General features: G+C 46.3%; 1 protein-coding gene and 1 long non-coding RNA gene across 2 annotated transcripts in view; both read right to left on the bottom strand.

The window, feature by feature from the left end:
• The window catches only part of PDLIM1 (PDZ and LIM domain 1), a 47868-nt gene extending 22223 nt beyond the window's left edge, over positions 1–25645 (bottom strand). Inside the window, exons 1-4 of the mRNA XM_059054529.2 lie at positions 25341–25645; positions 8486–8637; positions 7334–7418; positions 2891–3090 (exon numbers count right to left, since the gene is read on the bottom strand). Of these exons, the coding sequence (XP_058910512.1) occupies positions 2891–3090; positions 7334–7418; positions 8486–8637; positions 25341–25436 (533 nt within the window). The 5' untranslated portion in view covers positions 25437–25645. The remainder of the gene's footprint in view (positions 1–2890; positions 3091–7333; positions 7419–8485; positions 8638–25340) is intronic.
• Positions 1481–2474, bottom strand: LOC136793520 (uncharacterized). Its single transcript, XR_010838863.1, has 2 exons — positions 2083–2474; positions 1481–1564 (listed from the first exon to the last, which is right to left on the bottom strand). It is a non-coding gene; the product is annotated as an uncharacterized lncRNA (long non-coding RNA).
• Positions 25646–25995: the final 350 nt, after the last annotated feature.

Genomic DNA, 25995 nt, shown 5'->3' with positions numbered 1-25995 from the left:
CTTTTTTCGGGGAGAAGGACTGTGGGCACAGTATGATCAAGGGGCTCCCCACAATAGCTCCTTCCAAACATTTAAGTAGTTTGGAACCCCTTGTGCCTTAACCTGTCCTAACCTACATCTGCAGCAGTGGGTTTGCCACTTAATCGCCCTGACAGCTGGGCAGAGTCTTATTAAAGGTGAATTGAGAAGAAATTGAACAGCAAAATTGGCTTCAGAGCTAGTATAAGAACTGAGGATTCCAACCCTAAATGCAACAAAAAGACAACCTACAGACTGGGAGAAAATATTTGCAAGCAATACGACTGATAAGGGGTTACTTTCCAAAATATGCACACAGCTCATACGACTTAATATCAAAAACAACAACCCAATCAAAAAATGGGCAGAAGACCTAAAGAGACATTTCTCCAAAGACAACATACATATGGCCAACAAGCACATGAATGGATGCTCAACATCGTTAATTATTAGAGAAATGCAAATCAAAACTACAATGAGGCATCACCTCACACCAGTTAGAATGGCCATCATCAAAAAGTCTACAAAGAGGGACTTCCCCGGTGGCGCAGTGGTTGAGAATCCGCCTGCCAATGCAGGGGACACGGGTTCAAGCCCCGGTCCAGGAAGTTCCCACATGCTGCGGAGCAACTAAGCCCATGCACCACAACTACTGAAGCCTGTGCTCTAGAGCCCGAGCTCTGCAACAAGAGAAGCCACCACAATGAGAAGCCCGTGCACTGCAACGAAGAGTAGACCCCACTCGCCGCAACTAGAGAAAGCCCGCACGCAGCAACAAAGACCCAACAACAAACAGACCCAATGCAGCCAAAAATAAATAAATTTTTTTTTAAAAAGTCTACAAAGAACAAATGCTGCAGAGGGTGTGGAGAAAACAGAACCCTCCTACACTGTTGGTGGGAATGTAAATTAATGTAGGCACTATGGAGAACAGCGGAGGTTCCTTAAAAAACCAAAAATAGAGCTACCATATGGTCCAGCAATCCCACTCCTGGGCATATATCTAGAAAAGATGAAAACTCTAATTCGAAGAGATACAAGTACCCCAGTGTTCATTGCAGCACTATTTACAATAGCCAAGACATGGAAACAACCCAAGTGCCCATCAACAGACGTTTGGTTTAAGAAGATGTGATACACACACACACACGCACGCACGCACGCGCACACACGCACGCACGTACACACGCACGTACACACACCCCTGAATATTACTTAGCCATAAAAATGAATGAAACAGTGCCATTTACAGCAACATGGATGGACCTAGATAATATCATACTAAGTGAAGTAAGTCAGACAAATATATGATATCACTTACATGCGGAATCTGAAAAATAATACAAATGAATCTATTTACAAAACAGAAACAGTCACAGACATAGAAAACAAATTTATGGTTACCAAAGGGAAGGGGGGAGGGATAAATTAAGAGTGCAGAACAGATACACACCACCATATATAAAATAAATAAACAACAAAGATTTACTGTATAGCACAGGGAACTATATTCAGCATCTTGTAATAACCTATAAGGGAAGAGAATCTGAAAAAAAAAAAAATATATATATATATACATATATAAAAAACTGAATCACTTTATACATATAAATACCTGAAACTAACATAAGATTGTAAATCAACTATACTTCAATTAAAGAAAAAAAAAGAACTGAGGGTTCCAGGCGGAAAAGATCCTCCGAGATCAGACAAGTTTGGAGCACATGGTACATACATTCCAACAAGTCTGACTGTCAGCAACATCTAAAAATCAGGGGATTTCAGATGAAAAGAAGCTTTCTGACTTCTGGTTTGACGAAATGAATCATCAGAAATGGGACTCCTAGGCCTGCATGTGGTGTCTGTCTGGAGCCCAGGAGTGGTCCCCCCTCTGGACGGGGCACGCCCGGCCCAGCTGCCATGGGCCGCTCTGCTCCCCCCGTCTGTGCTCAGAGCTCTGTCCTTGAGTCCTTATCTTCCCTGCCACCTTTGGGCATGTGAGGTGGTAACTCGTGCCCTAGGCCCTCCCGTTTTCCACCACAGACAACTGATCCCATCTCTTACTCTCTGTCCTCAAACCAGTTCTCTGCCATGGGCTGTGGGATTCCCAGTGTTTCTGGATTCATCTTCCAAGTGTTTGGGAGGGCGTCGACTCTGGGCCCCCTCTGCTGGGAAGATGCAGAGGAGCCTTTGGATAAAGACTTAGAGGCAGCTGTGGCCAAAGGCGACAGGCGCCCCCCAGCCCTAAGCAGGGTGCTTCCTTAGACTTCTCCACCCTGGCCACCTGCAACCCTTCCTCTCCCCTGGGCAAGCCCACCTCTGCCTCTGCCCCAGATCTGAACCTGTTCTAACAGACACACATTTATATCCTCATGGCCTTCTTTCTGTTATCTCTGCTGGGCCACTTGAGGGAAAAAGGCAAACACTGCTCCACCAAAAACTGCATTCAGGCACTCTTGCCTTGCTCAGACCAAATGGTGATCATAAGCAGAAAGCCAAGACTATAAAAACTGAAGTTTCTTGGGAAGCAGCAGAGCTGTCAAGGAAGGAAAATGGTCACTTAGAAGAAGACAATGACCACGGAAACCAGGATAATAATAACATAGGTCTCGGTGAATACTCAGTTGGTGTGTCAGACACGGTACTGGCATTTTACAGGTTACTTCTTATTTTACAACAGCCCTACAAGGCAGGTGGTATTACCCCCTTTTCAGAGATGAGGAAAATGACCACAGAAAGAACCGTGCTAAGGTAGGCATTTTTCTCCCAGGGCTAGTGGCTGAACCTTCTCCCCACTGCCTGCGCGAGCCTGTCCTGGTGGGAAAAGCCTCTTCCAGGACTGGCCCAGAGCGGACTGCACGGGCCTACTTACCCTCTGCCATTCGTCTCCTGCCCACTGGCTGCCGTCTTTGACTCCAAGGTGTTGTTGAAGTTGGAGATGTTTTCAGAGGAGTAGAGGCCAGCTGGGTTGTTGTACTGGTTTGTGATGACCCTGGGGGCAGGGCTGGAGGCAGGTGAGGCGGTAAAGGGCATGGCACTCCGGTTGTGGGCGCTTCCTATGTGTAGGACCTCCTGCGGGCAGAGATCCAGAGGAGAAATCACGGAGGTGTCCAATATGCACCCCTCGATGGACGGTACAGGCTGAGTGCCAGGGAGAGAGAGGCGTTCCAGTGAGCTATGATGGCCCTGGCTCAATGCCAGACTAGCTGAGGGGCTCTGACAAACCCACCTGACACGGGGCAAGACCCAGGACGTTGCATGAGCCAGGCACGTGTACAGTTTCATCCGCCCGCCCTGCCCCCTGGTTCTTCCCTGAGGCCCAGCAGAGCATGATCTCCTGCTGGGTACCCATGGGCAGGACACCCCCCGATGCCCTGGGCTGTCAGGATCCAAGCCAGAGCTGAAACACCCTTTCAGGGCACATTTCCAGGGGGATTAAGTACCAGGAAGAGAGGAACTAGCATCACTTCAGTGCGGAGCAGGAGATGATAAAAGGTGGAGATGAATTCCCCAGGAAGGAGCGGTTTAGAGAAGCAAGATAAGAGGGTGGTTGTGTCACCAGTGAAGCAGCTGCTGACTCGGCAGAGAAGCCTCAGTGCGCTGGCAGAAGGGGCTCCGGGGAATGACTGATCTGGTGTTTTGTGTGGGAGAAGGCCACGGCCGATCCGATGGAACACTGGGGGACACCTGCCACAGCGCGGCGCCCGGGGAGCCGCGGGAAAGGCCTTTTGAGTTCCTCCTGTGTTCACTCCCCTCTTTCTGTAATTTGCGGAAGCGCCCTCCACCTCCACGCTGGACTGCCAGGACTTGGTGGATAATCACTACAGCTGCAACACCTAGGAGCTACTTTAAGAACACCCCCGAAAACTTTTTAAACGAACATTCGCCTTTTGAAAAAAAAAAATCACGGCTTTTCTGATGACTCAGTGAGCAAGATGCTTTCTGCATGGGTGTTCTGGTTCAAACCCTGCTCCCCGGTGAGAGCGTACTCTGTGCAGCCTACTAAACTCGATGTGCGTCCTATTTTCTGGGTCTCCCAGAAATCCTCCTGAATCCTGGACTCCTCGTTAACACCCGGGCCCAGAACGACTGCTCTTCCTTGTTGGTTTTTTTTTTTTTTTTTTTTCTTCACTAAACCTTCAAGTCTTTCACACTTTCTTAGAAAACGATGATGAAAACCACGAGCTTAATTCACTGTGTACTGACTTAAAAGACAACATGAAAATGTGTTTCTGATGATTCAGATAGTCTCCCTCTTCAACAAGTCGGAATCAGTGCGGTTTTACTGTATACATTACGTTGAGCCGACTTTATCCATGTTGGACAAAAGCTCAGTACACACAGCTTGTTCACCAAAGGGGAAGTATAATTAGTTAAGAAAATAACTTCAGCAGTAATCAAAGAATGGTTAAGTACGTTCTATGGCACAATCACCCCAAGGAATAAGAAGGGGTCATTAACAGCAGCCGACTTCCCGAAGGGTGGCCTGGGACTCTGACCCCCGTCATTGGCTACCCTGCAGCTCTGTGGGGCAGGTGGACAGCGGCAGCCAGGACTGCAATTCTTTCCTCCTCTCTCCTTCCCCACAGCAATTCCTTAGGAGCATCTTAGGATGCTGAGCACCAGGGAAGAGCCCTCATATTTCTGTCTTGGCTCAGTTTTTTCCCTGTTGCTTCCTGCTCGGCTTTGGGCAAGTTACTTCTTTCTTAGCCATTGCACAGTGCCCAGCACACAGCAGACAGTCAACCAGTGTCATTCCCTTCTCCTTCCATAGAAACACATTTTCAGTTAGAATGGAAGTCAGTAAGTAGAAAATGCAGGTTGGAAATTCTGATTTTTTTCCTTTATAGAGAATCTCCTAAGAATGTATCTGTTTTGTATATAAAAGGAGTATCTCTAACCCCATGTGAATACTGGTCTTTCCAGAAGTCAGGCGGTTAATTCAGGGCCTGCCTTTTGGAAGGGATGATGTCATTGTTTGGGCTTTGTATTTATGTCTCCAAGGAAACTCAATAATGAGGAAATATAAACTAGGTGTGTAACTACACTGACCTCAGATAAGCTGGGGTGTGGGCTAGCCTTACACGAATGAACAAATCCTTTAATTATACATGAACTCTGCTCTTAGTCACTCCTCTGTGTTAGAATGACTGGAAGTGGAAGATTTTGGAAAAATGAGAGGTGGGAAGTTTTTCATATGAACAAAGAATTACTGGAATCAAAAGAAATGTATAGTCAAGTTAGATGTTAAAGTGTTGGAGGTTGTTTTTTAATCTGAAGAAAACTACCTTCAAAAGATTAATGTACGTACTCAGATTATATGTTTAAGATGAAAATTCAAGTATAATACATATAAAAAGTATAACTAGGGCTTCCCTGGTGGCGCAGTGGTTGAGAATCCGCCTGCCGATGCAGGAGACACGGGTTCGTGCCCTGGTCCGGGAAGATCCCACATGCCGCGGAGCAACTAAGCCCGTGAGCCATGGCCGCTAGGCCTGCGCGTCCGGAGCCTGTGCTCCGCAATGGGAGAGGCCACAACAGTGAGAGGCCCGCATACCGCAAAAAAAAAAAGTATAACTAAAATGTAAGCATTGCCTTACTAAAGTGAAAACTAGGATTTTAGATAGACCACATTAAAACAAAATCATTCCTTACATATTATAAAACATATAAGGACTTAACACATTAAAACATTTATAGTAAATTTAATGAAGTGGCTGAGAACTCCCTAGGAAATTGGAATTGACTGCGGCATGTTTTAAATTAGTTTGTACAACTGCCAGTTTATAGACTGAATGCCATTTCATGAGCTTTCCTTAGAGGGGCTGTACACAATAATACGGTCATGTCAGTTTTGAAATGCCAGATGCAAAATGATCCTTAAAGTGACTCTTAGGACTAAGTATTATTTTTATTATATGAATAGAAAAAATTTTGTGTGACTGCATTTCTGACATTTTAATGGAAGACATTTGTGAAAATACCATTCACATACAACCACTCAATTTACCCACACTAATGTACCCAGTGAGTTCAATTTCATACAAGTTTCTGTTTTAGGTATAAAAGATAACTAGCTGTATGTTATCTTTTGATTATATCTCAATACACCATAAAAATGAAACAGTGTCCCAAATTTAGAAAAAAAAAAAGTTCAAATCTTCAAATGGGGCTAAATGTATAACAATCACAAACCAGTCTAAAAGTTTTCAAAAGCCATTATCGACTTACCTACTTAACATACCACTAACAACTCATTAATTTATCCAAGAGACACACTGTGAAAAGTAGCATATCAGGTGTGAGGAATTTTACAAAGATGTTCTAAACATTCTTCTCTATGTTTCTCCCCTTGTTTCTAAAGACTACCCATTCATTGTAGATAATTTAGGAGATGTAGTTAAAGAAGAAATACAGGGCTTCCCTGGTGGCGCAGTGGTTGAGAATCCGCCTGCCGATGCAGGAGACACGGGTTCGTGCCCTGGTCCGGGAAGATCCCACATGCCGCGGAGCAACTAAGCCCGTGAGCCATGGCCCCTAGGCCTGCGCGTCCGGAGCCTGTGCTCCGCAACGGGAGAGGCCACAACAGTGAGAGGCCCGCATGCCGCAAAAAAAAAAAAAAAAAAAAAAAAAAAGAAGAAATACAATCACTTATAATCTATTATGTACAAATATGGGATCTCAGGACAGTCTCCCGTCCAGGAAATTCTATTTGGCCAACAAATTGTGCATTGGCTCCCTATCACATTTTCCAATATGAACTACCACTTTATTTTAGTAATTTTAAGATCTCACTGTAAGAAAACTAGAGATTCCCATCCTAAGGCTCTTGGAAACCAGGCAGTAGGACCTGGGACCCGGGGTGGGGCGGGGAATGTCTGGGTTTACTACTGAAGTTCCTTGTAGTTCCTCTAGGCTCTAGGCCTCAGGACCCAAACTTCTTTTTGTCCCCGGCATATTCATTTGCATCTGCAATCCATAATGAGCTGAGTCAGCACCCCTATTTTGCTGTGGTTCTGCCACCCTATTCTGCACAGGAAAGCTTCCACCCGCTTCCCGTATCCCCTTCCTACCCGCTGTGTCCAGCCCAGGCCTTGGCGTCACTGCCCTGGGGTTTTCCAGCCCCTTCCTCCCGCAGTTCCCTTACGGGAAGAACCAAACAAGAGCCAGGTCCCAGCAGTGTCAGCGGAGGGCCCTCCCCCTGCGTCCTATCCCCTGCTTCCAGGGCAGGAAAAGCGGGAGTGTGCCTAGCTGTGTCAAAAGCAGAAAGGCCTCTGGGTGCTGAGAGCAAGGGCCATGGTGGGCAAGTACTTACTTGGGGTTCAGAGGCTAAATTCATCTTGTATGGGTGACGTTTCCCTTCCTCTGTCACCAGAGGAGACCAGATTTTCTGTTCAGATCTGCAACAGATTGACATAGCTGTTGTTTCATGCATGCTAAATAAGTAAAATATACTAAAAATGGAGTGGGAAAGTGTCCCCTCTTGCCCGACTGCTAGCCTCTGAACTAGCACTCTGCCCCCGCCTTCCCCTCCATTTTGCTATCAGTGTGATTTTCGGAAGCACCAACCTCATGACATCATGTCTGATGGCTGTGTGCGCTCAGCCCTGAGGGATTTCCCAAGCTGCTGTCATTCTTCCAGCCTCATCCTCCCCCACTGTGCTCTGTACCACTGACCCAGCCACACCGGCCTCCTCCGTGCTCCTGAGCGTGCCTGATGCCGCCCGCCTCTGCTCGGGACTCCTCTATCTCATCCAGTGTTCCCGATCCAGACCAGATAACCAACTTGTTCGTGAAGTGTGTCTGGACCAAACAAAAGCCGATGCCTCCTTTTCTGAGCTTGATTTCCTTGTGCCATTCACACAGCAACTCTCTAGGTCTTGTCTCAGTTTTCATTAGTGTAGCATTTTTTCACTCTTACGGGTAAAGAATATTTGTACTTATCCTTTTATTGTCAGAGTGCCCAGCACAAGGCCAGATATATACAAGATGGAGCCATTCAATGTGTTGGTAAATGGATCAAAAAAATCAATCTGTAATGAATGAATGTCTTGAAGGAGAAGATGTGGAATGAGATAGGAATGGAGACAAGAATGAGGGATAAATGTGCTTTTGAGGGGATAGTAATAAAATAGTGGACCTCCCATGGGGGTAGGGCTCCGACGTGTACAAGATGGTTTTCATTTCATTATACTGATTTCACTACCTCAAAATTTTGGTTAGTTGTGTTAGGTCAGATGAAAATGCAAATATCTTAGAGAAAGATGCCCACACTACGAAGAGCAGTGTGAAAATTAGAGAGGAAAATGAGCAACCTGAAATTTCAATTCCACAGACCTTCTGCCTGCCTACACCGTACAAGGCACTGAGCTGGGTGGGTAGGGGATCCTGAAATAGGTGAGGTAGTCCCTGCCCACAAGCAGCTTCCAGTCGACCAGAAATGAGCGAGTGTTTCCACGGGCCTCACCTGGTTACTGTGAGAGTCATGTTGTCTGTGCAGCCCTTGATTTTGTTCTGAGCTTCCAAGTGCGTCATATTGCTGGTATTTTCCCCATCGATGGCTGTGATTACATCTCCAACACATAAATTAGCTGTAGCAGCCTTGCTCCCGGGAGTGACCTGGAAAAAAGGAGAGAGCTGGCTTAGTTACCATCTGTCTCCAAGGAAACCACTGAGTAAGTTACCACTGTATTAAGTATTCACTAATGTGGATCAAAGCATTTAAAAAGGAAAGAAGGCTAAAATCATAAGTTTCAATAATAATGATCCTTTATAGTTACGTAATACATTATGGTTTACAATGAGTTCTTTTCTTTTTTTTTTTTTTTTTTTTTTTTTTTTTTTTTTCCAGTACGCGGGCCTCTCACTGTTGTGGCCTCTCCCGTTGCGGAGCACAGGCTCCGGACGCGCAGGCTCAGTGGCCATGGCTCACGGGCCCAGCCGCTCCGCGGCATGTGGGATCTTCCCGGACCGGGGCACGAACCCGTGTCCCCTGCATCGGCAGGCGGACTCTCAACCACTGCGCCACCAGGGAAGCCCGAGTTCTTTTCTATATACCATCTCATTGGATCCTTACAATAACCTTGTGAAAAAGGAAGGCAAGTATCAGTCCCCATATTGGTCCCCATTTTAGAGACCAAGAAACTGAGGTTTAGAAAGATCTGTGACTTACCTGGGATCACCCAACTGATATATTACTGTATTACTAGTCATCCAACTATCAATAGTATAATACAGAGCCAGGACTCAAACCCTAAAGCAGACCCAACGTTCTTCCCACTGTCTCTTGCTGCTTCCCTAAAATTAGTCACCAATTTAAAAAAACACACACTTAGAGAACATTATGTATAAAAACATCCTATTTCTATAAAGAACAATTAATATGCTATTTACACACAGAAAAAAATTGAGATACTGCATACCAAACTGTTCACAGTATTACATTTCTGTAATGTTTTTGGTTTATACAATGAGCTTGAATTACTTTTGTAACTGAAAAAAGCAACAAAGAATATTTTAAAATACAACAGTATAGGTTTATACCCGTTCATTTCCTCCCAGCCAGGAAACTGACTATTAGGGTTAGCCCCTTTGGGTGGCTGATTTTCTACAGGCCAGTGCTTCTAAAACCAGTGGTTATAAATTTAGGGGCAACCAATGCTTGGGGGAAGCCAGCCAATGACTACAATGGGTCATCAAATTCATCTGCCTAGTGAGCATTACATGTGATCTGAATAAATATCAAGCTTCACAGGGAGATGTACAACTATCTTTCAAATGAATATAGAGGCTCTTGTGATGAACAAAGTATGAGCTCATTTTGAAGTAGTACTAACCTCAGAGATGTTTTTTACTATTAGGTATTTTCTAAACCGAGGTATACTAAAAATAGGACCATCATCCCAAGGTCAGTCCATGACTTTGACATTAAAAGACCTTCCTTGATGAGAAGTCCAAGCCCTCCAGGAGCAGAGTACGCCCAGATTCCCAGCACCCACAGGGTTCTGGCCTCACCTTGGAGAAGGCCCTTGACCCCTGGGAGCCCAGTGAAGAAGATCTTATGAACATTTGAGGGTCTCCGTAAGGCTGAACCACAGGTAAGAGGCCTTTCAAGACATCAAATCAGGACACAAGGCTTATGTCCTGAGCCTGCATGTCTGATGCAGTTTTCAGCAGCCAGTTTCCAATCAGCCCTCGCCAAACAGAAAACACTGACCCTTCTGAGGTGGGCTAGTGTGATGGCTGCTGTCATGGCCATCCCCCCCCGCCATCAGTGCCCTATCCCCACAAAATAAGGGGTGGATGACTTGATCCTTGAGGTTCCTTCCGGTTCAGACATGCTATGACTTTATCAGGCAAAACTCTCCTGGAATGTAGCAGGATGTGGAAACCAGTGCAGAGATCCTGACCTCCTAACCTTCCTTTCTGGCTTTCCCATCATCTGTTTACCAGAGATCTGGCCTTTAGAAAACAAAAGCCCCCAATCCAAGGTTCGGATCTTCTTCTAATGCAGCCACTGGGAAAAGATATTTTATACAGGCGAGCGTAGGCCGCAATCCTTTCAGTTGACTTCGGGGAGTTAGTTCTGAGTCACCCAGTATGTGCCATAAAGACAAATTCCTCTCATTTTCTGCCCGTCTTCCCGAGAAGACTGACCTGGTGTGACTTCATGTATATTTCGCTTTTTCTAAAGAACAACACAGACCCCTTGTTTTACAAATGGCCCTAAGCATCACTTTATTTGGGATGAACCATGGTTCTGGGTTGGCAAACTCTGTCTCCAGGGAGAACAGCCTGATTGAACTCATTTATCATGAGCAACTCTCATGGTCTTAAAGAGAAGTCCCCTCGGATAAAATCCAGAATCACTAATGAGGTTCCTCAGGTCTGTGCCATCCCCCTACTAAGCTCTAGCTACAGGGGCCTTCCTTACTTCTTTCCCACCTCAGGGCCTTAGCACCTGCTGTAGCCACTACCTGATTAACTTCTTGGCTTAAATGACCCTTCTCACAGAAGACTTTCCTGAACCCTCCAATCTAAGTTAGATCCCTTGTCAACCTTCCCCCCGCCCCCCCACCCCATCAACATTTTCCATACACTCTCTTCTTCACGGCACTTGTCAGTTAGGTTTGTAAATCTATTCTGTGGGTTTGTTTACATAATGCTTGAGAGCCTACTAAAACAGTAGGGTGTGTGAGAGCAGGATCTGTCTGCCTTTTGCACTGTGGTATCCCCAGTGTCTAGCAGTGACTGGCACATAGTAGATGCTCAATAAATATTTGTCCAATGAGTGACTGAATCGAAAATATCTAGCGGTTGTTAAATATGTAATCATGCCGCTATCCTGGACTGTGACCACTAACAAAACTAAAATGAGGAGAAGGGGGCGGTGGGGGGCAAAAAGCTCGAGAAAATGAAAATAGAAATTTCCTTTTACTTTCATATGCCCAGCTGCTAAGAACTCTGGAATTTCCAGCATTTGGTTCAAACTGCCTTGGAGGTGAGGCATTTCTGCTAAGTACATCCCGACAGATCCTGGACAAGTTAGAACCAGTCTTAAGAGCCCCGAGTCTGAGTAATCAAGGCTTGGCCATCTTATCTTTTGGTCTGATTTCTTTTTTTTTTTAAAGCCAAATTAATGGGAGCCAAAGGAAATCTCAGAAAGTTGTAAGACAACATCATCAGGTGGGACTCAGATGGAATCACACATAAATAAAGTCCACATTCTTTTATGAGCTGTCTATTTCTGGGGGGGAAATGGATTTAAACAAATTATTGGATTTGCCTTTTACAAAGCTCATTCACATACATTCTCCTAGTTGAGATAATAATGATGATGACCTCACCACCAACATATAATTTTACAGATGAGGAAATTGAAACTCAGAAAAGCTGTGACTGACTCAAGTTCACACGGCTAAAGGTTGGAGCCTGAACTTGAAACCAGATCCCCTCATTCCAAATTCCATTCCCCTTCTGCTTTACCACAATGCCACAAGCAGAGGCTCCAAACCCAACTGTCAGAGCCAAAGAGAAATCCAGAATTGAGCAGACTCATCTGTTGTGGCCTCCGACACAGTGAACTGGAGGGTCGCAAACTCCTGCCAAGGCCTGGGTGCCACTCGCCATCCGTCAGACCACCATCTCTATTGGTCTGTGCTGAGCTGGGGCCCAGTAACACCTCCCCTTATAAAATACTCAAGTCAGAACTGAAAAGCTCTCAGGACAGAGGCCCGTGTCTCCAACTCTGGTTAGTTCCCATCATGAATGGAGGACTCCAATCCTTACTGCACACTAACTATTCATCACAATCATAGCAGTATTTATCAGTTAATGAGTGCTAATTATGTGTCAAACACAGTTTGTTTGGCAAGGGTTAATTTCCCAGTCCTGAGATACTATCAGGTAGCCAACATTATTTGCATCATCATGGAGAAGGAAGTGGAGGAACGGGTTGACAGCTGGCGAGGTCCGTCCACCTAACCCAGCATGCCCCACTGTCTGTTCTGATTTCCTCCTGACCGTCAAATTCCATCGGAACCGGCTCAGAATGGAGTCAGCTTCAGTTTCTAAAACGGAAGTCCTATACTCTCCTCCAAAGAGACAGGCCCATTAATTAGTTCAGTGGACATTCTCAAAAGCCCTCTTCCAGCTTTCTTCCCCAGAGACCATACAACTTGATCACACAACTCTCCATACCTGAGAATAAATGGGGTTAGGCACAATTTCCACTAGTGAACAATCTGCCATCTTCTGCAGAATTCACTCATGTCTCTCTCACCCTTTGCCCCTGCAGGCAGACACTTTGCTCAGAGGCCAGTCTGTACATCCACCCGATACTGCATCATTAAAGCCTGTGCACTGCCGTCAGACTTCTAAACACAAAAGAAGGTTCATAGAATGTCACTTCTAAATGGCGCAGAATAGGACTAGGATGTGGCTCTCCCACTTTCTTCGACTTACATCTAAATAACTAAATAGTGCTTTTACACAAAACTGGATGCATACCCACTGGCCACAGCAAATGAAAAGATGACTTTCTTCCTCCGCATTATGGCATATACCTATTTTATCCCTCCTCTGTTACCTCCTTCATTCATTCACTCATCAGATAGACATTCCTTAAGTCCATTCTCAGAGACAGTGTAGCTTCTTAAGATGTGGCTAATGAAGTTAGATGACCAGGGTTCAAGTCCCGTCTCTGGTGCTTGTGAGGCAAGTACCCTTGGGTGGGATGTTTCACTTCTGTGTGCCTCACTCTTCTCACCTATGAAACAGGGGTGATAACAGTCCAGGCATCGAAAGGCTGTTGTGAGGATTACCTGAAATGATTCAGGCAGAGCACACTGTCAAGTTCACAATCTCCTGGGGCAGACAGGTATGTACAACAGCTGATGCTAGAAACAAGGACAGAGGCAATGGGAACCTACAGGTGAAATCAGGGAAGGCTCCATGGAGGAGGCATTGCTTAAAACTGTGCAAAGGCACTACAGGAGGCAGAAAAGAGCATGCCAGCTTACAGGAATAGCAGTGGAGTGGCATAGATAAAACACAGGAAGTGAAGGGAGAGGAAGGGGAGGAGTCTGGAGATGTAAAAATAGACCAGGCTGTAAGAGTTCTGTCATTTTCTTTTTAACAAGACTGTCCTTTATATGGAAAACAATGGGGAACAACAAAGGAGTTTAAACATAGCCTCTGACTCAACTGCCCAGTTACTGCCAAGAAACAACCACTGAGCCCTAGCTCTGTTGAGATTAAGGTGACTGTATTTGTCAGATATTCCCTAATGGCAGTTGAGAGAAGCAGACCCATTCAAGGGGTCGACAATTCAGCCTCTAGGACAGCCATTCTGAGGCTGGCTTCCCCCAGAGGACTTGCCCAAAGGCACTTCCACTTAAAATTACGTGTTTGATTGACAGCCAGATTGGGTTCCTTTAACTCCCTAAGCTCAAGATTGAAAGCTGGAGGAGGCCCATGCAATGAATCCAGTCTACAATCTTGGCTTTTCAAAATTTAAATTAACTCTTCTTCCCCCTTTAGCTGAGGCAGACGCTCTCCATTTTGTCAATTCTCACCATGCTCTACTGCCCCCAACACAGAAACCTGGGACCAGCTGCCATTTAGCATCTTTCTTGCAGCTGTTAATTTTTCCACGACCTCACCCTCCAGTCAAAACGCTTTTATGTTGTCTCCGAACCCCTTCATGCAAATGTGCTTGTGACCACTGGCTTAGTTAAAAAATTATATGCAGAAATGTTTTATGACTAGGACTACAAGACACCCTGGTTTGCCCAGGACGGTAACAGATTTTCCCAGATTAATTATCAAAAGCACCCCTTTTCATTTTCAACAGTGTTCCAGTCTGGATGATAAATTGTACTGCCACTCTTTTGCCAGAGATGGAGGTTTTAACCAAATACTTGTCAGTTTAAACAGTTCTGAAGCAGCCTCACCCCACCCCCCACCCCCCAAGGGAAAAACTGTCCCTGTTCAAAGGTTCTCTGACTTTAATCTGCAGACAGGAATACAGGTCAATTTCCTGAATGTTCACAGAACGTTGTTAACCTTGACCCTTGGAACTGGCATCTAAACTTCAGACCAGAAATTGACCCAGCTTACCAATAGCTCAAGGGGAAACTGACATCGGCGAGAATGAGGCAATGGTTCCCAAACAAGTTGGTGGTCAGATGCCCTCCGGTTTTAAAAATATAAATAGATTTCTACATCCCACTTCAGATCTACTGAGGGGAGTCTACACACCATCGGTCCCCAACTTTTTTGGCACCAGGGACTGGTTTTGTGGAAGACAATTTTCCCACGGACGGGGTGGACGGGGTTGGTTCAGGCAGTAATGCGAGCAATCGGGAGCGGCAGGTTAAGCTTCACTTGCTCGCGAGGCTCACATCCTGCTGTGCGGCCCGGTTCCTAACAGACTGCAGACAGATACTGGTCCGAGGACCCGGGGGTTGGGGACCCCTGGTCTACACAGTGGGACCCAGGAATCTTTATTTTTTAAAGCTTCCCAGATAATTCTGATGCTCACTAGGTTTGGGAACATCAAGGGAGATGTAGACCAGCCTTTCCCCCAAAGTTCTCCCTGAATGAACTTAACCAGGTAAACAAAAAATACTTAGAATCTAAGATCTCAGCGCCTCCAGAGACAACTTCAAGGCTTACATTCTATTAAAATGCATAGAAGGCCCTTAAAAGAAACATCCAGGGACTTCCCTGAAGGTCCAGTGGTTAAGACTCTGCACTTCCATTGCAAGGCATAGGGGTTCCATCCCCGGTAGGAACTAAAATCCCACATGCCATCCGTGGGGCGAGGCAAGAAATATCCATTAGAATGGTATTTTCCTATCTCTTACCAAAACAAAGAAAAAAAAATCCCCTACACCAGTGGTCAACATCGTTGAATGCAAATGGAGTACTGCAGAAGTTATTTCATTCCAGATGCCTAAATGACAACATGGTTCCTATTTTGCCTCCACCAGAAAACTCACAGCTAAATGTAGTATGCAATTACAGAAACCACCTAACTGAAAGGTCCTGGCACATCTCTTTCTTCTTCTATGTTCCAAATTTTTAATTTATTGATTGATCGATTGGCTGCGTTGTGTCTTCCGTGGCTGTGCGCGGGCTTTCTCTAGTTGCTGAGGGCTTCTAATTGTGGTGGCTTCTCCCATTGCGAAGCACAGGCTCCAGGCACACAGGCTTCAGCAGTTGTGGCACACGGGCTCAGTAGTTGTAGCTCACGGGCTCTAGAGCGCAGGCTCAGTAGTTGTGGCACACGGGCTTAGATGCTCCGCAGCATGTGGGATCCTCCTGGACCAGGGCTCGAACCCGTGTCCCCTGCATTGGCAGGTGGATTCTGAACCACTGCGCCACCAGGGAAGCCCCCAATTTTTTGTTACATCTTATGGTGTGTGTTCTTTTGTTTGAAATTTGGTAGCCATGTATTTTGGTGCTATAAATCACCTTACAAGTTGGGTGTATTAATATTAAATAATGACAACTTAATAATTTTTAATTATACAAACAAGACTGGAATAAAGAAATTTGGAATTCACATTCTATCTCAGTGCCATGTACCTTTAGGGACAACCTCCTTTGAACTAATGGTTGTGTCCAAGTATTTAGGTATAAATTTTTTTTAAAAAAATAAATTTATTTATTTTTGGCTGCATTGGGTCTTTGTTGCTGCATGCGCAGGCTTTCTCTAGTCGAGGCGGGCGGGGCCTACTCTTCATTGTGGTGCGCAGGCTTCTCTTGTTCCGGAGCACAGGATCTACGTGCATGGGCTTCAGTAGTTGTGGCACGCGGGCTCAGTAGTTGTGGCTTAGTGGGATCTAGAGCACAGGCTCAGTGGTTGTGGTGCACCGGCTTCGCTGCTCCACGGCATGTTGGATCTTCCCAGACCAGGGCTTGAACCGTGTCCCCTGCATTGGCAGGTGGGTTCTTAACCACTGCACCACCAGGGAAGTCCCTATTTAGGTATAAATTTAAAACGACTCTGAGCTGGATGACAAAGCAGAGCCCCGCCCTGCAGTATGGCATTTAGATGTGGAATTTGAACTCTCCTTAGACTTCTGACTCAGTTTGTTTGTGGGCTCAGGCTATGGCACAGACTTTGAAGCCACATTATAGACACAGAAGCTGTATGAGCTTATGCAGTTGGCTTGAAAACCCCAAGGATGTTTCAAGATGTTCTTGGTTACTCTATAACCGTTTTCTTAAGACAATGAGGCAACAAAGTAGTTCAGGTCCAAGTAGCTGAGCTATGCTGTAATCCAGCTTCACTTCGCACCTGGTGCAAAAGGAAGCTATTAACGCTAAGGGGTGGCCGATCAGAGAGACTTATTGCTCTCTTAGTCTGAGAGACCAACCATCATTTCTTAGGTAGGAATATAATTAAAAAGCAGATAGCAAAGTAGAATACCCTGACTAATTGATCAAGAAGTCATCAGTCTCTCAAAAGTCCCTATACAAGTCCCAGTGAATCCCGTGTGCTTTTTTTTTTTTTTTTTTTTTTTTAGTAGTGCCCGGGCCTCTCACTGTTGTGGAGAGGCCGCGCAGGCTCAGCAGCCATAGCTCACGGGCCCAGCCGCTCCGCGGCATGTGGGATCTTCCCGGACCGGGACACGAACCCGTGTCCCCTGCATTCGCAGGTGGATTCTCAACCACTGCGCCACCAGGGAAGCCCCCCGTGTGCTTTTATTTTTTTTATTTTTATTTTTTATTTATTTATTTATTTTTTTTGCGGTATGCGGGCCTCTCACTGTTGTGGCCTCTCCCGTTGCGGAGCACAGGCTCCGGACGCACAGGCTCAGCGGCCATGGCTCACGGGCTTAGTTGCTCCGCGGCATGTGGGATCTTCCCGGACCAGGGCACGAACCCGTGTCTCCTGCATCGGCAGGCAGATTCTCAACCACTGCGCCACCAGGGAAGCCCCCCCCCGTGTGCTTTTAAACAGCCCCAATAACAACCACCCATAACCCAAATCCTAACCATTCACTAAACACATAACCTTGGGCAGTTACACTCCCCATTGCTTCAGTTTCTTCATTTATCAAATAAAATTTATAATAGGGTCAACCTCATTTGTTGTTGGATTAAATGAGATTTCATTTGTAGAGTTTAGAACAATGTCTGGCCCATAATAAGCACTCAATACACAGTAGCTACCATTAATATATATTTTTAATAGTACCACTGTATCCCGACACCTTCTGTGTGTTAGCCATAGTGCTAAACTCTCTCTAGACATCATCTTAATCCTCACTACAACCTGTGAAGACAAGGACTATTATTCCCGCTTTACAAATGAGAGCACTGAGGTTTCAGAGGCTAACCCTGCCTGAGGACACACAGCTAATATAGGGACAAGACAAGGTTTGAACCTAGATCAGGCTGATACCGAGACTTCATTTTCCCATGACATCAAGATGGCTTTAATTCTTGATTTGCTGCATTAAAAATAAGGCAGAGGGCTTCCCTGGTGGCGCAGTGGTTGAGAGTCCGCCTGCCGATGCAGGGGACACGGGTTCGTGCCCCGGTCCGGGAGGATCCCACGTGCCGCGGAGCGGCTGGGCCCGTGAGCCATGGCCGCTGAGCCTGCGCGTCCGGAGCCTGTGCTCCGCAACGGGAGAGGCCACAACAGTGAGGCCCGCATACCACAAAAAAAAAAAAAAAAAAAAAAAAATAAGGCAGAAAGTACAAAGCAGTGACATCCAAATAGTTCACCATGACATGGTAATTTGATTTTTTAAAATGCTACATGAATGGAAAAAAGTCTGAGAAGTTTTGCAGCAAACCGTGAAACAGTGTTTACCTCTGAGAAGTAAGATTGGGGAAAGGTGTTGGAAGGCTTTTACCTTGGGCTGTCCACATTTTTATATTATTTAATCTTTTATAATAAGCACAAGGGTTGTTATGTAAGCTTTTTATTGAGGCATAACACACACACAGAAAAGGACACGAATTGTAAATAAACAGCTGGATGGATGCTCACAAAGAAAGCGCACCCATGGAATCAGCACCAGATAAAGAAACAGAACATTACGTGAACTTCCAAAGGCCCCTCGTGCCTCCTTGCCATCACTAACCTCCTGGCAAAGGTTACTGTGATCCCAACTTTTAACACTATAGATTAATTTTGCCTGATTAATCTTATATAACTGCAGTGATGTGCTATTTATGCTTTATGTCTGGCTCCTTTCTCTCAACATCATATGTGTGCCTGTCTGATCCATGTCATTGTGCACGGCTGTAATTCCTTCACTCTCGTGGCTGCAGTGTTTCATATCATTATTTTTATGTTTGTAAATACATTTATATATACCACCATTTATTTCTCCATTCCACTGTTGTTAGACATTTGAATTGTTCTAAGTTTGGGGCCTTAGTGAATAGTGCTGCTTTGAAGATTCTTGACATGTCTTTTGGTGCCATGTGGACACATTTCTATTGAGCAGTTAACTAGGAGAAGTGTTGGGTCATAGGGTCTGATCAAGTTCAGCTGTGGAAGTGTAAGTATTTTTTTTTCTTAATATATATACAATTTTTTTTAAGAAATGGATGTAAATCATTGCTGCATCACCTGAATTTTATGTATCTGTATGCATTTGACAACTTTATCCTATATAGGTCATACCTATGTCCTTATCTTCTTATCTGATATGACATGAGTAGTCATATCTATTAAAATTAGGCCAAGTCCTTGATCAAGAACCTGGCCTCCTACAAGACCAGAGTGTTCTTCAGAAAGGTGTTTTTCATGTTTATGGCATTTACTGAGAAGGCAGCGTACTACACATATGAAAATACACCACGGACCTCAGTTACAGATGAGCTTTCCACTTCAGCCACGCTGGTGCTAATAACAGTATCAACAATCACACAGGGTGCTAAGTGCCATGAAAAAATTACCTTTCTCGTCTTAGGTTTTCATGGGTACATTTTTTTCTGGACTTGGCTTGGCCGCCACTTTGCAGGCCCATCCTTGGCTGGGCAAGGTGGATCTGTCCACTCCCTGGTTATCTTCATTTACCATAAAAACTGCCCCAGATCCCCTCCTGGCCACCTACAGAGGCTTTTCTCTGGCAAATCATCCAATTCCTCTGCTCTTCTATTTTTCCCTGCCCACACGGCCATGGAATCGTATGGCTGGTCTGTCAATTCTCCCAGGTGGAGCCATGGCTTCTAGCTTTTCAGGAGAAACAGGAAGGGGAGGTGCTGCTCTCTAGGATGCTCTGAGCTCCAGGAGCACTCAGGCTGAGGCCAACCCAGCCAACCCCCATGGGCACGAGGGGCTCTGGGGTGAGGAACCCAGGAGAGTCCTACCCCTCATGGTGATGACTGCCCTGCCATTAGCACTTCTCAGACCTGAGTGCTGGGTAATATTATTATCAATGAAATATTGACAGTTACGGCTTATCAGGGGGCAGAGTACTGTGGTTAAAGCTGGCCTGGGAGTCAATCTGTCTGGCTTCAAATCCCAGCTCTTCAATTTACTGTATGTATTGTGTGTCCTGTGTCCCTGTGTCGTGGGTTGTGGGGAGTACAGAAAAAGATAATGCAAGTGCACACCTAGCACGGAGGAGCCATTCAAAATATATTAGCTACTGTTAAAATATTATTATGACATAGAGGTTAAGGCTATGGGCTTTGAAGCCAGACTGCTCAGCCAAATTCCAGCCCTATCCACTCACTACTGTATGACAAGGGCAAAGTACCTAATGTTTCCATGGCTCAGTTTTTTCATCTATAAAATGGGTATCTTAATTTTATCTACCTCACAAGATACTTGTGAGGATTACTGAAAGACTATGTTAAGCTCTTAGAACACTGCCTGGCATATAAAAAGTCTTATATACAGTTTAACTATGGTCATTGCTGCAAGCCAATCAAATAAATATTCTCACACAAATCTTCCAAGTGTAAATGGAGGCTCTTGTGATTAACATAAGAGTCATTTGGGCATAGATATTCACAGATGAATAACACAACCCAAATTCATCTGAAAACATTTCTGAATTCATATTACCTTTTCTCATCAGCTGGTGGTTGAAGGTACAATTAATGTCATATGAGAGGCTGGGACACTTTTTAACAATAAAAAAAGGGGGCCCTCATATTCAAAGGGTACAAAACCACTGGTTTGCTTATTTATTATTTTATTTTATCTTTACAGAGAATTGAGCCCCAGAGAAGGCATGTGACATACCTGGGGTCAGCCAGTATGGTGTTCAGGACTGGAGTTCAGCCTGAGTTCCTGCCCTGGACACTCTACCTGGCACCATACAGAAGTTCTGGCAGTTTCTCCAGGCTCTCCTCTGAGACATACTCGAAGTCAAATCATCCTTTAAAAATTAATTTTCTGACATGGCCTTTTGCTCATTTTTAATGAGCCTTTACCTTTTCCTTTACAAAGAAGTTAAGAAGTAGTTCATTCATTGGAAAAAAATTGTAAATTCAAACAAATTACCTAACCTATGGGCACTGAGCTTCTCCCCTGTAAAAGGCAAAGAATACTCATTTTCCTCTCTTCCAGGGAGAAATGGCAAGGTACGGCCTAGGGAATGAGCACACCTTGGAAGCCACTCCTAACTAGTCCCAGCACAAAAGCAATTCTGGTGCTTTTCCCAGTCCTGATCAGAGTAGGAGAGTGATTTCAGTGGTTAAATGATAACCTTCTCTCAATTATCTGCCCCACTGCAATACCGTAACACCATTCTCCACTCTCTCCTCCTCGAAGACAAGCCAGCAAGGTTGGCATCCAGGATTTTAGGTAAGGGGCAGGGTCTCTGGTCAAAGGGACATAACATGGCTTGGTGAATTTCATGCCAGTAGGCTCAAGCATTCACTTCCAAGCCATTCCCTGTAATTCATCCTCTTCCCCCTCTCCTTAGATCAGCTGAAGCAGCTAATATTTCCCAGGTGATCAATTTCACAGACTGAGGGAGTACAGAGCAAGGGCCATTAATGCATAATGAGCCTTTATGGACAATTCTCACTTTTCACAATCTGACAGATAAGCCCTGCTCTTTCGACCTTAAGGACATGATGTAAGCCTACTTGAGCCTGGAAATAACACTCTTTAAAGTCAAAAAAGACCCTCTGACTACAGAGTATCCATTATTAAACACTCCTTAGGATACTTGAGCGAAAACGAGGGGCTCTTAGCAAAGGCTTCCCCCAGGACTCAAGAGGCAAATGAGCAACTCCTCCCACGAGGAGCATCCCCTTATCTCTGGCCCCGCCCCTTCCTGCCTTTTGTTAGTTGCTGGGAGAGGAAAAACAGTCAACATAAACTCAGCAGCAATTTTGGCCTGGGTGTGGATTCTCTGAAGACTTCCATGGAAAGCAACTAGAGGAAATAAGAAATCGACATGGGAAAAAAAACAAAACATACTCAAGGAGATAGACAACTGTAGACCTGGAGCAGGAACTGACAGAGAAAAAAAATCTCAGAGGACAATTGCAAATGTGTCAGGAGTCCAATGAGGACTTCAAGGAGTCCAAGGTAGAGGCTTAAATGAGAAACTGGTAAAAGGAAGAAAGATAGTTTATGTCCATTCAAAGTTGGAGAGCTGGATTGAAATTTTTTAAGTGTATCACAATAACAAAGATGAAAATATTGAGGAACAAAAGCAGCTATTCACACACACACAAATGTGTTGTTTGTTTCTGTTCAGAAACTGGCTAAAAACAAGGAGGTAGGTGAGTGAGCTGCTGACATCCTGGTAATGTGCTATTTCTTGACCTGGGTGGTAACTCTCTCTACTCGTATTTACTTTATGAGCATTTGCTGTGCATTTTTAGTTTATGACTTTTTAATTTCACAACAAAAAAGTTAAAAAAGAAAAAGAAATAATTTCAAGTATACAAGATTACAGAGTTATATTCAGGAGCTTTAGTAGTTTGACAAAAGAATGAAGCCAATACCAGAGTAATTCATGCAAGAGAAAGCAAACATAGCTATTTAAATAAAAGGCACTCCTTTCCCAGCCTAATTTTATGGTTTGCTTTGGTGTGGAGACTCAAAGTCTGCATATACAAAAACATAGCAAACTGTATCTGCCCCGAATGATGAATCTAGCACACCTACCAACCAGAACGTGTGTATAACTTTGTGGATGCTCACACTTCCTCACTACTGTTCACTGTTTACAGAGCAATCTCACATACCATAACTCACAGCCAATGGCTGGAGTTATCACCGTTGCAGAGATAAAAAAAAAGGCAGCCACAGACAGTAGAAGACTCACCCCAGGTACAGCTGAAGTAAGAAGCAAAAATCAGACCTATACCAGATCTCAGACAGCTACCTCAGGGACCCTTTATGACAATGACTTTCTCATTCCCAGGAAGTTAGGAGGCCCACGTTTTTTTCATGTGGTTATAATGAGATGAATAAAGAGGTAAATTACTGTCAGCAAGAGAATGTCACCTCCTCTGAGTCACCTTCACTTTTCAATTAAAGCACAACCCAGGGCGTTACAAAGATTAGCTTCCCTCACTAAACCATGAACACCTTGAGAGTGGAGCCCTGTCTTCTCATTTCTGGGACTCCAAGGCTTTGCTGTATAGTTTCTAGAATATGCTATATGCTCATGAGACATGTGCTACTAGAAAAATAAACAGATGAGGGTACAAACTAAAGGATTCACAGTATTGTGTTTTCCACCCCATACCATCATTCCTGCACAGGGCCACTTGCATTAAGTCTTTTAAAAACAGCTAAAATGGGGCTTCCCTGGTGGCGCAGTGTTTGAGAGTCCGCCTGCCGATGCAGGGCACACGGGTTCGTGCCCCGGTCCGGGAAGATCCCACATGCCGCGGAGCGGCTGGGCCCATGAGCCATGGCCACCGAGCCTGTGCATCTGGAGCCTGTGCTCCTCAACAGGAGAGGCCACAACAGTGAGAGGCCCGCGTACCGCAAAAATATAATAAAAATAAAAACAGCTAAAATGACAGGCAGTAATTGCCCTTTTAATAGATGGCGAATATATATATATATATATATTTTTTTTTTAAATCACCCCCACTCTGTACCTCCAGCTCCGGCTCCTTGGAGGAAGCCATATTCTCCAGTTCTTAAGAAAAGGTTTCATGTCATACATAAATTCAGAAGCTGAGCCGGCTGACAGGTTAATTATAGACACAAAGAGTGGGGACAAATGGACTATGAGGTAAGCGAGTCTAAATGTGCCTTCCCTGGATAAGCATTTATTAATAAGCCTGCAAAGATTTACTGGGCACAGCCAGGTTCAGCTCGGTGCCAGCCTTGGGGGCAGGGGTACAGATTTGGGGAAGGCACAGTTTCTGCGCTTGAGGAATCTGGCTGGTGGCTGGGAAGACAGCATGTACCTGCAAGAAAAATCAAAGTTGTCCCCTGGGGACAGCAGGTGGAAGACAGGGAGAAGACAGGGCCTAAGAACTGAAGCACCTGCCCCTTTTGGGAGTGGGATGGTCAGAGTCAGAGAAGACATCACTCCACTAGGGCCCACCTGCAAGGAAATGTGGGTAGGGCTGTGTCTGGAGAGAAGCCAAAGAGGAAGCTTCCCCAATTCTTTTCCTCCTGCGCCTCCCACCATATTCTTTAGGTGGCTGGAGGCAAGGACCTAAGTCAAAAAGACCCATAGGGATATTCCCCTTCCCTCTCCACCCTCCCCCTCCAAGAAAAAAGGAGGGATGTTCAGATGGCTGGGGAGGCAGGTCTAGGGTCATCTTCAGCAAGCAGATAAGCCCAAGAATGGAATGATAGGCCTAGCAAAGCTGGGTACCAGAGAGTGCTTTGCGCTCCCTTTTTTCATTCAGTCAAAAAATATTTCTTGCCCGCCTTTTGGTGGCACATTGAATGTGGCAACTCTCAGTGGGACATCAACCTTGCCTTTAGCCCAGACTACATGACCAAAGCCTGGGCCTCCAAACAATGAGTCTGGGTCTCCCTCGGGCTTCCGCTTTATTTGGGGATGATGGACCTGGTCGTCTCCGATTGAACCTGGGCTCTTCCAAACAGTCGAGGACCCTCTGAGAATTTTTCAAGCACCGACTTCCCCCAGACAAACACATAAGGTGGGAATCCCACCGCACCCCTATTTATGGGGGAAAAGGGCTGATCAGTTGATAATCCCGAAAGGCCAGGCAGAAATATGGCACGGCCATCTCCCGCGAAGTAGTGAAATGATCAAGAGGGTTTATTCGGGTTGGTCTGTTTCCAAAATCCCGCCATTTCTCCAAAAGACATCAGAGAGGTAAAACCGGGCCATGGATCAAGTCCAAAGAGTGAGAAACTAGTTGTTTCGATTGTTGCGTTTAACCTCACTCGCCTTCCCCGCCCCCGCCCCAGTAAACTTCCCATCCTCTCCACCTTCACTTTCCAGGTGGTTCTTGCTACTTCCAAACTGCTTTCCGCCGCTGTGCGGCTTGTTTAGAACGAGAAAGCGCTATCTCCCAGCGTGCGGGATCTGCTGGGAAAGCGCGTCCACGCGCCGGCCACGCTTCCGGAGCGAAGGCACGAAAACTGCGCCTTTCTGTCCCGCGGACGCGGTAAGTGGAGCTCCGCAGCCGGCTGGCTCGCCTGGGAGCGAGGCGTCTGGCAAGCGCGGCGGGGGCTGAGGGCCCCGAGGTGCGCGGAAAGCGCTCGGCGCACCTGGCGCACCTGGCTGCGCCCGGCCGCCCCGGCTCCGTCCCGGGCTCCGGAAACCGCCGTCTCCGACAGCGCCCACGGGGCCCCGGCCGCCCCAGGTCCCCTCTGGGTCACGCCGCTCCCGAGCCCGGGATGGCCCCGCTCCCCGCGCGTCCCAGGCTGCTCTTACCCGGGAAATGGCGAGAGGCTGCTCGAAGTCCTTGCCCCCCACGAGGCGGAAGCCCCACGGTCCCGGGCCCTGGAGCGCTATTTGCTGCGTGGTCATGGCGCGGCGACGGCGGTCGGCGACTCCCGGGGACAGACGGGGCAGGACGCGGAGCGGCGCGCTGGGATCCCCGGCAGCTGTCGGAGAAAGAGAGCGCGGAGCGGGCCCGGGGAGCCTGGGGCGGGCGGGAGCTGGGCGGGAGGAGGGCGGGGGCGGCTCCGCCCAGGCCGCGTCGGGGCCGCCTGCCCCGCCTGTCCTCCCGCTCGCGGCCCGCAGCTGCCCCCCGCCCCGGCGCCCGCACAGGGCCTGGCCGAGAGTCGGGCAGAGAGAGCCTGGGGTCAGCTCGGGGGTCTCGGGATCTCAGCAGCCCCGCCCCGGCCCCCAGTGCCAACTCCCTCCCGCGCCAGCCGCCGCCCGGCTTCACAACCAGCCCCGCCGCGGGCTCTAGGTGAGAGGCGAGTAGGTTCCGGCGACCTTGAAGGAGACAAAGCTTGGCGCTTTTGCAAGAGTTTGGAAGGGCTGTTCAAAGTCATCCCTTTGCGGTCAGCTCCATTTTCACATTTGTTTTATTGTAAACGACAACGATGTTTCAAAGGTGCTTTCGAGTGATCTCGTTTGA

The sequence above is a fragment of the Kogia breviceps genome, chromosome 2, assembly GCF_026419965.1.
Source record: "Kogia breviceps isolate mKogBre1 chromosome 2, mKogBre1 haplotype 1, whole genome shotgun sequence".
Lineage (NCBI taxonomy): Eukaryota > Metazoa > Chordata > Mammalia > Artiodactyla > Physeteridae > Kogia > Kogia breviceps.
Note: the sequence above shows the minus strand (reverse complement) of the source record. Positions and strands in the feature narration are given on the sequence as shown.